The sequence below is a fragment of the Esox lucius genome, chromosome 15, assembly GCF_011004845.1.
Source record: "Esox lucius isolate fEsoLuc1 chromosome 15, fEsoLuc1.pri, whole genome shotgun sequence".
Taxonomy (NCBI): Eukaryota; Metazoa; Chordata; class Actinopteri; order Esociformes; family Esocidae; genus Esox; species Esox lucius.
The window spans coordinates 15,336,747-15,350,352 of NC_047583.1; the positions used below are offsets into that span (position 1 = coordinate 15,336,747).

At 42.0% G+C, this 13,606-nt stretch overlaps 1 protein-coding gene across 1 annotated transcript; it reads right to left on the bottom strand.

Moving 5' to 3' along the window:
• Window positions 1-10,598: 10,598 nt before the first annotated feature.
• Window positions 10,599-13,236, bottom strand: arf6b (ADP-ribosylation factor 6b). Its single transcript, XM_010897929.5, has 2 exons — window positions 13,117-13,236; window positions 10,599-12,908 (listed from the first exon to the last, which is right to left on the bottom strand). Exon 2 carries the CDS (start codon window positions 12,264-12,266, stop codon window positions 11,739-11,741), a length of 528 nt encoding a protein of 175 aa, XP_010896231.1. The 5' UTR covers window positions 12,267-12,908; window positions 13,117-13,236; the 3' UTR covers window positions 10,599-11,738.
• Between the last annotated feature and the right edge of the window lie 370 nt (window positions 13,237-13,606).

Consider the following 13,606-nt stretch of genomic DNA (forward strand, 5'->3'; position numbering starts at 1 on the left):
TGCCAAAAATGTAAAAAAAAAACACAAACAAAGTTGAAGATAAATTTGACTGATAGCATTTTATTCCCCTTCAAACTTTCTACAGGTACCGCAATAATATCATTACCGTGAATTATTTTGTTCACGATAATCGTGTAGTGAAAATCTGATATTGTGACAGCCCTAGTGTTATGGCTCCAATGCCTTCCATCTACAGTATGTCGAGGGCATTGGAGGCATAATAAGACTCTGCAGCAGACCACGGACGTGCCTTTAGAGGATCTTCAATGGTGCAGAGAGGTTACTCCCACTTACCAGATACTGCTACATTATCCAAAGTTGTTTTGATTCATTTGTCCTTCATTATACAGCAGATGGCCTAGTGGTAAAAGTGCAGAGCCAGTGACCAAAAGGTTGCTGGCTTGAGTCCTGAGTCAAGATGAAAACCCTATTTGCTTATGCAAGACAAAAAAAAAAAAACAGCTTTTGGTGTCATTCTCCCACACACTCTGTCACACACACGAATGCGCTCATCTCCCGAATGCACAAGCCTCCCTCTCCACTTATAGAACCACTTGAGGGTAAATAAACGGGTACATGGCTGAGGCATTATTAAATGACTTGGTCAACACACCCAAGAGACAGATCAAAGAGTTTGAATGAAAAACAGGCCACACCCCTACTGGTCCTCTTGGCGGTACATAGCCTCTGCTAGCGGAAACACGTTGACACTAATATGAAGCACTGGGGGCACACTGGTGTTGAGGTTGGTCTTAATTGAAATGTGGCGTAAGTCCTCACAACAGGAGGGATGTGTTGCTATGTGTTGCCTTTGCTATAAATAGCCACAACAGATAATTGGACGTAATTACTCCCAGTTGCTCTCTCCTTTCCCTCTGCTTGCTTTCTTAGCATGGACTGTGGTAGGCTCTCCCATTCAGTCACCTCTTCTCTTTGATCTGGCTTTGTTAAGCCTAGTAACTTTGACACCAATCTGGTATTGAGTGTTCCTCTCCTCCCCTCAGCTGAGTGGTGATGACATGGCGGAGCAACAGGGGGGTAGGCCATGACATGCTATAATGAAGCAGCCTTTCAGATTCTCTCTCTTACAGCTTCTCCTGTTGCAAAAAAAAAGTTAAAGCACTTTCTCTCATATGTTCTTTCAGCTATTAAAAACACTGGGAGTGTGGAGCGGTGTTGTTGTGCAGCTTTTATAGTCAGTTAATTAGGCTGTTAGCACAACAGGGGAGAACCGTACAAAGGTTTTTAACTGAAATGTACAGCAAAGGTAACAAAAACTCTGATATTGCTGCATTATGCAATTGCCTTTTGCACCCGTTTGATGTTATAGTCACAGTAGACTACGTGTGAATAGTTGACTTTTTTTTTTTTTTCACAGCCAGAAATATTAATTGATGGTGTTAAGAAACCCTGTTTTAAGAGACTGTGGCAGTTCTACCAACAGGTGGCACTGTAACTAGAAAGCCTCAACGTGAAGCATGCTGTATTTCTGTTAACTTTGAAACACCACTTCCTCTGTGTTCCAGTTTTGTAAAAAGCAAAACCATGAATACAGGATGACATTCTTCCTCATTCTCGTGATGGGGCTGCTCTTCCCGGTGTTGCATGCCAGTCTACATCGTCTGCTTTAGAAGTGCCCTGTATGGCTTCACAAAGATACATTTTCAAGTCTCACACACCACTGTGGGTTAGAAATGTTTGGACCACATGTCCCAAAACTCAGCATACATTCATCTTATAAATTCCTGTAAATTGGGACTCAATCAAAATACAAGGAAGCAGCCTCACCCTAACCACAATGATGGTGTGTGAGCAAAACAGAGAGAGATAGAGATGGGGAGAGAGCAGCCCTGCTGCAGTACAGCCCAGGGAAACAGAGGAGTCTTTGTGCCATTACACCATTGCCACTCCTGATCAGGCCAGCCGCTAGAGCTGTCACTGCTCGACTAATCAACACACATTCTCTTGCCTAGTTTAGAATAACGTTCAAGAGTTGAAATTAGTCTGAGAAGATTAAAAATAGACTAGGAGTGCAAAAAAGGGGACTTCTCTGATATGAAAATAACCCTCCTTAAAGCCCTCCCACTACGTTTACAGACTAAGTTATCTAATTTCAGAGTGGCAGGCCTGTATAGGAGTGTGACAGTCCTAAGGTACTGTATCTGAAAACACTAAACAGAGAACGACCTGTTGTGATCATTTGCATTTGGTTCAGCAATATCCCTGTCTGGCACCAGAAGACACATATGGGGTATTACTTTCAAAGCTCCATAAGGTTGAGAGTAGAGCAAATCCAAACTTCTTTTTTTTTTGAATAAAGAATTGGTGGAGCCATGACAGTAAAACTAGCTGATGGAGCCACAGTGCTGACTCCATCCAGGCAAACTGAGGGGGTGTTAAGACAGCTTTTCTGCAGCTGAGAGGGACATTCATTTACCCAACACTCTGAGAATGTTGTGAGCACTATAGGCTCTCCCCAATCCAACGCCACTATACCCTGCTAACAGTGCCTTGGTGCTTCGGACCCTGTCTGTGCCCAGTGCCGGCAGACATGCAAAGCTAGAAGAGTACAGCATGCAGTAAAATTGATTTTACAAAGACGTATCAAGCATGCACCATATCGGTTCTATAGAAATGGCAATTGCCACACGAGGATGATGTTGATTATTGCATCGCGTGGACAGAGTGAGGACAGAGTGTGACTGCGGTCTCCCTGTTGCGCTCCAGTGAAGCGACTGTGTATTTGTCATCATTAGGATACGATGACCTCACCACTAGGGATGAGGCCGCCGCAGAGGTCTGCCTGTGCAGCGCTGGTGTTCATCACCCCCCAGCCAGGTCCGAGTCTCAGCCGTGTGACGCTGCCAGAACAACCATCCGAAGGCCGGCTTTTGGGGCGGCTGTGGCCCTCGGAGGTTCCTTCAGACGGCCAGAGGCTGTGGTGTGACGGTGTCACGCCGAAGCCTGACACCGCTGCCGTTAAACGGAGTCTCGTCAGACACAGGTGAAGTCAGCCGCTGACTGTTACAGTGTGGTGAGCTCCTCTATTGATGGAGCCTAATGAGAGCCCTCTCTGCTGTGTGTGGTATAAATACATCACCCTGTCACTGATGGAGCGGGTTATTTATTGAACATGGCCGCCAGTCCTACGCAGTGAATATCGGCAACAAGCTCCAGTGGCTGAGTGGCACAGCTTATATTAATGTGACAGAATCAACGTAGATAATGAGAGAGGCGCGTACTCAAACCACATGTGAGTCTCGATATCGGTCAATTGACTTCAAGTTAGTATGAGCTGTGTCTGTGTTTACTACGCAGTTGTAAGCCGCCCCGTGGGGTGGACTGATAGCACCGAGCCTGTCAGGGCAGGGCTGCACCTCTGTACTCTTAAGCCCTGGAGAAAGGTGCACAATGCCTCAGAACATCTGATACAAAGACACACACATAAGCACCTATACCCACACAACAAGATTTACACACAAGTTCAATTCTTCTACACCACAAATGTACTCTGGAGTGCTTCATTTCCTAATGTAGGACACATCCCAAGGTCTGAGACTGTAAATCCAGCACTTATCGTATCTTTAGACCTTGTCCTGTCCAGTTGGGCAAACACTTTCTGTGTGTGCAGCTTTTCTGTGTTCACAAGCCGCCACAGAGCTGTGACAGCTACATTGCAATGCCCAAGAGGGCCTATAAGCAAACTTCAGGCTTTGACATAATAGGATATTAATAGAAGCCCCCAACTGCGTTCCTCACAAAGGCGTGTTATGTGAGTCATAATGGATGGCTGTTAGAAACGAACCATCGTGATCATGGGTCACTGGACAAGCTGCCGGTGCCAAATACTCTGGCCTCTTCTCTTTAATGGTCTGATTTGCAGAAGAGGTTAGCAGGCTCATGTCAATGCATCAGTACACCAAAGAGCAATGACCAGCAGTTGCTAATCATTCATAACTGGATTTTATACACCTTGTGCCTCGTTACCATTAGCTTTTTATCTGTCTCTCTTCCTCCCTCTCTTATGATGTAACCTTGTGCCTAAGATATGATTGGAATGTTGTCTGGAGTAATGCCAGAAATGCGGGCAAATTTGTACTTTAAGGCACTAATTTACACTGAGCTGGTCAACAGCTTATCAATATTTACTATGTATTCAAACCGAAATACATTAAGCACTATTAACCAGTTTTGAACCTCAGGTCATTATTTTGCTCACAGCAGCTGTATTTTCTTCGCTCTTCTCCTGAGAGCTGCACGTCTGACTTCATTCAAGCTTGAGACCCAGCAGGAAACCCAAAGCTAACTATAAACCACTTCCTGCCCAAGCTTTGAAGGAAGCACCTCTAAGTGTGTATGTGTGTGTGTGTACATTACTGAGAGTGTACCAGAAGAAATAGCTAACTTGCTGTGGGTTAGGATTAGCAGACGAGAGGTTCCCCACTGTTGTTTTACTGTCCTTGAGGATAAGCAGTAACCCAACATAGCTTTGTGGAATGTAGTTTTGAGTAGGGCTCCCTCTACCACTTGGCAGATAAAATAAAAAATAATTTGCCTTAATCACAGTGTGTGTGCGCAAACGTGCGTGACTCACAAAGCACACACTGCTTATCCCCCTGGGTGTGGTGGCTGAACGTAAGCTCCATCGTTGAGCCATCAGTTGACTACACTCACAGCCCAAAGAGCAGAGCGTGCCAGAGGTGAGCTACACAGGCCCTGACACTAGTAATTCTAAAATCACCAGTCAGACCTGAGGGCAGGACTATGTCTACCACCACACACATTGTACTTTAAATACTTTTGATAAATATTGTCTAGAGGGCTAAGATCTCAACCTGGCTAAGTGTGCAATGCAAAATTGCTCATAAGTTTTTGGCGTGGTCACTTTTTTCTGCCTTCTTCCCCTTTCTATGCAACAGAGGAACTTTGCTAAAAGGAACAGTTCAAACCAAGTTACCTCAGTGATACCAAAACCACTCCCATGGCCTCTTTGACTCGTTACCATAACCACCCGCCCAACAAACAGGGCCTTGTGATGAATCTGACTGGCAGAAACTTAGAGACCAGTGAAAGGGTGTGCACGCTGATCTGTGCCTGAATACGGTTACACCTTCGCCCTCGTACTGTGTGAGTTTACCATGCTCAAGTGAAGTACTAAACACTAACAATTTTAAGTTGGCGATACTTAAAGTTGAGCCTGCATTGACAAGGTTCCAAGAGCACAAGACTGAACTCCAACAGTGTCATTGAATTAGGTTAACACGTGGTTTCTGATCATTTTCCATAATCCCGAAAAAAAATTATTTCTCCTGGAACACTGGCACTATACATGCTCCACCAAATACACCATACAGCTAATAAAAGTATATTGGCAGCGCTTCTAAAGCCAACTGTGGGGACCTCTAGCTGACAGTGTAACATCTGCCAAATAAATACACTGCACGTGTTCCTTCCTTGCACAAAAGCATGAAAACCCATTCCTAGCCATCGCTTCCTCTCAGGAAGTCTCTGGAATTCCAGCCAACCCCAGCGGGACTAGAGACGGGGGGAGGCAAGGGCTCTCATCTTCACCGAGGAATGGTTGTTAAACCTGGTCGACTGTCTCTGTCCCACTTCAGGATGTAAGGCTGTCATAAAGATTGTGGAGATCATCTGGTAGTAATGAAACAGGGAGAAGCATAACAGCCAATACAGCCCAATTAAACTCCAATCAGTGGCCCTTTTGACTGCTGTCCTACTGGGTGGAGAGGGCCGTTGTGACACCAATACACACACGCTCACTCATGTCTACATCTCAAGAAATGCAACAAGCATACCGGTGCTGGTCATAAAATTTTAATATGATCAAAAAGTTTATTTATTTCAGTAATAAAAGTAGTAAAACTTGTATAATGTATACATTCATTCCACACAGACTGATATATTTCAAGTGTGTTTTTCTTTGAATTTTGATGATTATAAACTGACAACAAATGAAAACCCCAAATTCAGTATCTCAGAAAATTCGAATATTACTTAAGACCAATAAAAAAAAATATTTTTTGAAATGTTGGCCTACTGAAAAGTTTGAACATGAAAAAGTATGAGCATGTACAGCACTCAATACTTAGTTGGGGCTCCTTTTGCCGCAATGCGGGGTGACATGGAGTCTGTGGCACTGCTCAGGTGTTATGAGGGCCCAGGTTGCTCTGATAGTGGCCTTCAGCTCTTCTGCATTGTTGGGTCTAGCGTATCGCATCTTCCTCTTCACAATACCCCATAGATTTTCTATAGGGTTAAGGTCAGGCAAGTTTGCTGGCCAATTAAGAACAGGGATACCATGGTCCTTAAACCAGGTACTGGTTGCTTTGGCACTGTGTGCAGGTGCCAAGTCCTGTTGGAAAATGAAATCTGCATCTCCATAAAGTTGGTCAGCAGCAGGAAGCATGAAGTACTCTAAAACGTCCTGGTAGACGGCTGTGTTGACCTTGGACCTCAGAAAACACAGTGGACCAACACCAGCAGATGACATGGCACCCCAAACCATCACTGACTGTGGAAACTTTACACTGGACTTCAAGCAACGTGGATTCTGTGCCTCTCCTATCTTCCTCCAGACTCTGGGTCCTTGATTTCCAAAGGAAATGCAAAATGTACTTTCATCAGAGAACATAACTCAGCAGCAGTCCAGTCCTTTTTGTCTTTAGCCCAGGCGAGACGCTTCTGACACTGTGTCTTGTTCAAGAGTGGCTTGACAGAAGGAATCCAACACCTGAAACCCATGTCTTGCATACATCTGTGCGTGGTGGTTCTTGAAGCAGTGACTCCAGCTGCAGTCCACTCTTTGTGAATCTCCCCCACATTTTTTAATGGGTTTTGTTTCACAATCCTCTCCAGGGTGCGGTTATCCCTATTGCTTGTACACTTTTTTCTACCACATCTTTTCCTTCCCTTTCGCCTCTCTATTAATGTGCTTGGACACAGAGCTCTGTGAACAGCCAGCCTCTTCAGCAATGACCTTTTGTGTCTTGCCCTCCTTGTGCAAGGTGTCAATGGTCGTCTTTTGGACAGCTGTCAAGTCAGCATTCTTCCCCATGATTGTGTTGCCTACAGAACTAGACTGAGAGACCATTTAAAGGCCTCTGCAGGTGTTTTGAGTTAATTAGCTGATTAGAGTGTGGCACCAGGTGTCTTCAATATTGCACCTTTTCACAATATTCAAATTTTCTGAGATACTGAATTTGGGGTTTTCATTAGTTGTCAGTTATAACCATCAAAATTAAGAGAAAAAAACACTTGAAATATATCAGTCTGTGTGGAATGAATGCATACATTATACAAGTTTCACTTTTTGAATGGAATTACTGAAATAAATCAACTTTTTGATGATATGATATTCTAATTTTATGACCAGATCAGCATGTTTCAAGTGTTGCTGTGTTTGTACTGTTAACTTATTGTTGCGTGCGGTTTTGAGTGTTACATCTTTCCAGTGCCAGCGTCATATGTAGGTCGATGTCACCTGACCTGTCTGACGGAAACCTTTGCAGCGCTAAAACAAACATCCTGGCTGGGGCCTCTGCAATAGGCTGTCTGCAACAGCTTTTCTACACATTCTGAATGAGCCCAGATCAGTCCGTTGCCAACAGACTGTGAGTGGATGTGGACACAACATAGATCATTACCTCAGTTTGTCCTTGGCTCAGTTGCCCGCGTGTCCCCACTTGTCCCTTTGACTTAGAAGGTGTATACAACGGTTTTAACACCCCGGCAGTTCCCTATATGCATAGAATAACAGCGTGCCACGTATGGTGTTGTATCGAATATACACTAATAAATACAATTCATATTGTAGAGTCACATCAAGGGTATCAAACTTGAAGGTCACAGCACAGAAAGGGAATAACCGTTGCAGTTTTTGAAAAAAACAAACTAATCTTCTGTTGTCCAAACACCAGGACCTAACCCTCATCTAAGACCATGAATCCTGTCTTTGTCCGGACTGTAAACACTCCATTATTTGTCCTTAATAAAGCATTCCTTCCATTGAGCCTTCTGCATCAGTCTCTTTCTCTAATAAAATTCTATATTAGTGGTGAATTGCAGCGAAGTCATTTTTTTTAAATTAAAACAGGGGCACACAGGACTAATGAGGGGAACTCACACAATGAAGCGCCACCCCAAAAAGTCAAATCTGCGCACACAGTTACGGTTACATTCACATTGCTATTTCAGACAATCATTCACATAGCAGTTTTATCTACATGAAAAAAAAAATGAATAAGTCATATAATTAGCAATTAATAACGTATAAGTAATGGATAACGTTAAAATTAGACCATGGAAAAGTAAGCGTCAGAGGGGCTTGGCGTTGTTTCCTATGACATGTATTGGCGGACAATTCTATTAGTTGTATTTCTCACACCTAGCCTCTCCACTGCAGGATCAATACAAACCCCAGCATTGTCTTTTTTTGCGGCCAGGTATTGACTCACAGGGCGCTGGGAATCCTGTCCTTCAGCACTGATCAGGGAGGATCAGATGTTCTTCCCACTTTTGAGGGATTAATGTCTTATACCTCAGCCTGACCATACTCTGTCTAGATAGATTAGACATGTCCCCTGCCTAATAATTTGGGACTAGCTAGCTTTACTTTTGGACACCAAATAAGACCCTTTCTCCATTACCGCTTAGGGTCAAGTACCCCTTGCGTCTTGATAATTACAGTGGTGGAAAGTGCTATTTTTAAACAAGATACCACTCATTAACCTCCATCATCTTTGGACATCAGTCCACTCCCACACTCCACTCCGCCTGTAGCGCCTTCAACCACAATAACCACATCCTCTGAGCAGCCACCCACTGCCTGAAAACCTGCAACAACCCATCCCTGACCAGTAGCAACTAGCAAGCTAAAAAGAATCAAATTCGGAATAGAAGAACCAACTGGTGAGTTGACAGAGGGTTGGCAGCACAGCCGAAACATCCTTTTCCATCTCTTCAGTAAGAAAGTTCACGGTACACCATATTCTTTTGACTTGTAACAGCAGACATGTTAATTCACTAAATCAGCTGTGAGGTGCATAATAAGACACTCATTTCGATCTGATCTATTCCCTTTTAGGTTAAAAAGTCAATCCCATATCTCTGCGCTTTTAACGTCAAACTCAATGAACTTCCATCAGAACCGAAAGGTTACACACGATGGCCTTGGTGCCCCTGTTCCGTATTTGCCTAACAGATAAGCTCATGCTAATTATTAAAAAGCAGAGTCTCAGTGTGTCTGAGCATAAAGGCTTGAGGTCTCTTGCACTATTCTTTGGACTCATGTAATGACGACTACTAAATAAAACTCATTAAGCCAATGAAAAACACCTAAAGGTGATGTATTTAATGTCTTCACTAGACAAAGTCCCTGTGTATCTGCCAGGTGTAAGATAATATGGAGATAAATTAGCAAATACAGCCCATGTTCCATTATGACGTTTAATTTTTCAAAGACTAAACAACTAATTCAAATATCTTTAGCTGCTCAATTTCTACAATCAAACTAGTTTTTTTGTTTGTTTAACTAATCTGGTGGACAGTTCAATATTCACAGGACGGACTAGATACAAAACAGCATATGGCTGAATTGCTTAATGATTCTTACTTCCAATAACTTAATTTAAAAAAATTATAGATTATCCCAATTAACTAGATTTTACATTGGCAAATGTTTTGTGTGTGTGTGTGTGTGTTGTACTGGACATTAATCAATTGAAGTCGGTCAAAAACAAGGAGGTTTTTAAAAACAATCAGGCATGACAGCTGACAGTCCAGCTTCAGTTTGAAACAAGTGAGCACAGAATTCTGAAACAGCTGTACTGCTCCAACATTTGTGCAACCAGTCAGTCACCCAACCCCCAATGCCAGCAAGTCATGTGGCTCAGTAGTTATTCCACTGAGACCAGTTGAACTTCCTGTTTTGTGCATGGGGTTAAGGGGGGAAAAACAACTATTTTCAAATTCAGTGGTGGCAAACAGACAATAATGGCTTTCTCGAGGCTGGACAGCTAAATAAACTGCCTGAAAAGACTCAAAGCAACACTTCAAGGCACCAATAAAACATTGTTCTTAACATAGTAGAACAATGAGTAATTAACCGATATCAATAAAATGCTAAAACAAAACACTAAGGTTATTACTTTTAACATTTTGTCAGTGTCTTCATGAGCAATTGACATCAGAGAGCATTGCATACACTGGAAGAAAAACTGCATTATTTGTAGGTAGTTACACATTTGATATATATCTGAAACATATTGGCAATTACATTAAATACAACACTTTTTAATATAGCATTTGAGCCCTGCATTTTTTTGTTGGATATTTAACCCCTGCATCAAATCAAAAGTGATGTGTCCCAGCAAATCATTTAACTGGGACACGTCAAGAAGATCAGGAGTTTGCATTGCCAGGGAGGTCAACTATCGGTATTAACAAGGGCAACCACAATCCAATCATTAGCATTCTTAATATATTTCATAATGGATTTTGTCTCTTAAAAAGTGTATTAGGTGAGTGATCCTTCAAACACTTTTGGGTCATGTTATGATCAAAACAAGAAAATGAGACAGTTAAAATGACTTTTTTAATCAGACATTACAATGACATTGTTCTGTACATGGTTCTCCAAGTCAACATAGGAGTAAGAGAGCTTGAACCAGAAGATGACTTATTTCACCAGAGAGATGCTCCCTCCCATTGCCTGACAGGTCAACTCTGCTGTAGGGTTACTGTACTTCTGTACTCATGCTGCATATCTATACTAGTAAAAGGTCTCACATCCTGAGACATGAATAGTTGTAGGTTGAGAGCTCAGAGCTGAGAGACATTGCTTAGGAAATATTGCATCCATAGGCTATATTCATAGGCAATGTCACCCCGTAAACAAATGCTGCATTTTGAAAAGCATGTTTGAGGTACCAGAATCCCATAAAACTTTATGCTTGAGCAAAATTTGGGTTCAAACCACGAGTACACAAAAAAGGCCAATGAATTCACAATAGTCTATAGTGAATCACTTGTGCAAATGGGTTCCAGATGGTGAGTCTAAGCACTACACAATGTCTTTTCAGAAAGTTTTGACACAAAAATGTCCAGATTCAGAATGTTGACAATGAAATGTATGCAATGGTGAATGTTTAATAACATCTTGCAGTGTAGTCATCAATACAATCTAAAACAAATACTTCAATTTGCTACTTGTTCTGTATTAAAAATGTTTCATATAAGGTGTGGTAGTTATCCCAAACAAGCTAGACTAAATACCAGACTTCAGTTCTGAAATTAAAAACTATGAAACAGACCCTTATGTTCCTCAATCACAATCCAACAGTATCTTAGAAGCATAAACCAACCAGTCCTTAGCCCAAATTAAAAGATGAAATCCAGCTCTATTAGAAATTATGTAAAATGGGATAAAGAATAGGCAAAGGCGTTAATCTCGGTAGCTTTGAATTACGAACCCATTTAATTGATATTCATCAAGCCACACCATAATGACTGTATAGCTACAGTGTACAATAAAACTATAAGCCCGAAAACCCAGTTTATAAAGATAAATTAGTTAGGCTATAGGGTCATCATAGAAATCAAAATAAATTGAGATAATCAAACGTTTCTTTATTATATTCATTTAAGAAGTAAAGTTATTTGTTACTTGCCTCAATTTGACTTTTTGTAGTTTTTGATCTAAAACAGTCACCATTCAATCATTAAGATTTGTAATTTGAAGTTAGCCATGTCAACCCCTCATATAGTCCGTCTCCCGTGGTTGCGCAGGAGGGCTGAACATACCAATTCCTATCTCTGATGCGGGTCAAACCTAGTTTCTCTTGGATTTCGTGCGGCTTCATTGCATCAGGTAGGTCTTGCTTATTGGCAAAAATCAAGATGATGGCATCTCTCATCTCCCGGTCATTTATGATGCGATGGAGTTCCTGTCTGGCCTCGTCGATCCGATCCCTGTCCGCGCAATCCACAACGAAGATTAACCCTTGAGTGCCCGTGTAGTAGTGTCGCCACAGTGGACGAATCTTATCTTGGCCTCCAACGTCCCACACATTGAATTTTACGTTTTTGTATGTGACAGTCTCTACGTTGAAACCAACAGTGGGAATTGTGGTGACTGACTGTCCAAGTTTCAGTTTGTAAAGGATGGTGGTCTTTCCAGCAGCATCAAGTCCAAGCATCAATATTCTCATTTCCTTGTTGCCAAAGATTTTCGATAGCATTTTCCCCATCTTGTAAATAGTGCATAAATAGTCCGTTCCAAATGAAAAAAAATGCTTCGGATGTTTTAATATTTCCCTTATGACTTCCGTAATGTCCAAATCTTGCAGGTTTTAACTTGGTTTATTTGCTACAAACCTGGTGTAACTCCCCAACTAATAATCAATTGGCATGGCCATACTGATCCATCCGGTTAATTCAATGCTTCACAATGTATAACACTCCCAGTGGTAAATAATTAACTTGGGTTACTTACTGGAGTTTAAATGTGTACCAAGGTGTATGACAATGGTAGGAGAAGTCGATTCTACTTGTCACACGTTTACTGAACTTAACGGTAACAAAATGTGCGTACTATTTGTGCTATAATCATAATCACAGGGGAGTAGCCAGTGGGTCTTTTGACAGAGTAAGGAAATTGAATAGGCCCATCAAAAAGCCTGCGGTACTTCTGACTTCCTCTTGGTGTGTCTCGACTCGAGGTCCCCTCCTCGCCCTTGTTCCGATCAGTACCACACCGGAGGAGAAAGGCAATTTTCTGCAGCTATTCCATCAAACGTTGCGCTGGGCTACCCACTCATTCGTAGGAGCCTGTTCTAAAGTCCAGATGACTAAGGTCATTGATTAAATAAAAAAAAACAATTCCCGTCCCTCTGAAACAGAAGATATTTGGGAGGAGTGTCAGAAAACTCAACTTAGCAAGCTAACTGCTAACGTTAGCGAGTTAGCTAACGTGAGCCAACACTATCTGGCTACTACAACTAGCTAGCTTCTTCATGCTGCATTGTGGATATTTAAACGAAAATGAAAAATACAGTGTATAATCTTTACACAAATCTCTAAATAAAAAACATGTATTACCTTCTGTTCCCCCTTCCTCTCTCAATAATTTTCAAACCGCTTTCGTCTCTCCCTTTCAGCCTAGTAGCAGTGGTACTCTGATCTACCGGAAAGGTGTGGACTACATCACCCGCCACTTCCTCTGGATCATTCAGTAGTCAGTTGGCTTGCGCACGAGCTTTCACAGCGTAAACTGTGATAAGAAGACGCCATTTCGGCTCAGTGGATTAGACTGTCCTAATCCCAAATATACACCTACACCCTTCGCCCTATGCACTTATGGAGATTTAAGACGACTTTAAATTTCAAAACAATTGAGCATATAGTCTCAACTTGTCCTCTGATATATTGTATATGTTTCACTTTATTGCTTGCCATTTATTTCTCAATATATATCAGATCGCCCTGATTGCATTGGGTAGAGGGTCGGGGAGTCCATTTGGTATTGGGCCTCTTACACATTGCTCTAACCTCACATACATTGCCCAAATAATATCTAACATATTAATAG

Bases quoted from the DNA above. Each gene is read 5' to 3' on its own strand.
- arf6b (XM_010897929.5), bottom strand. From the start codon at position 12,266: ATGGGGAAAATGCTATCGAAAATCTTTGGCAACAAGGAAATGAGAATA.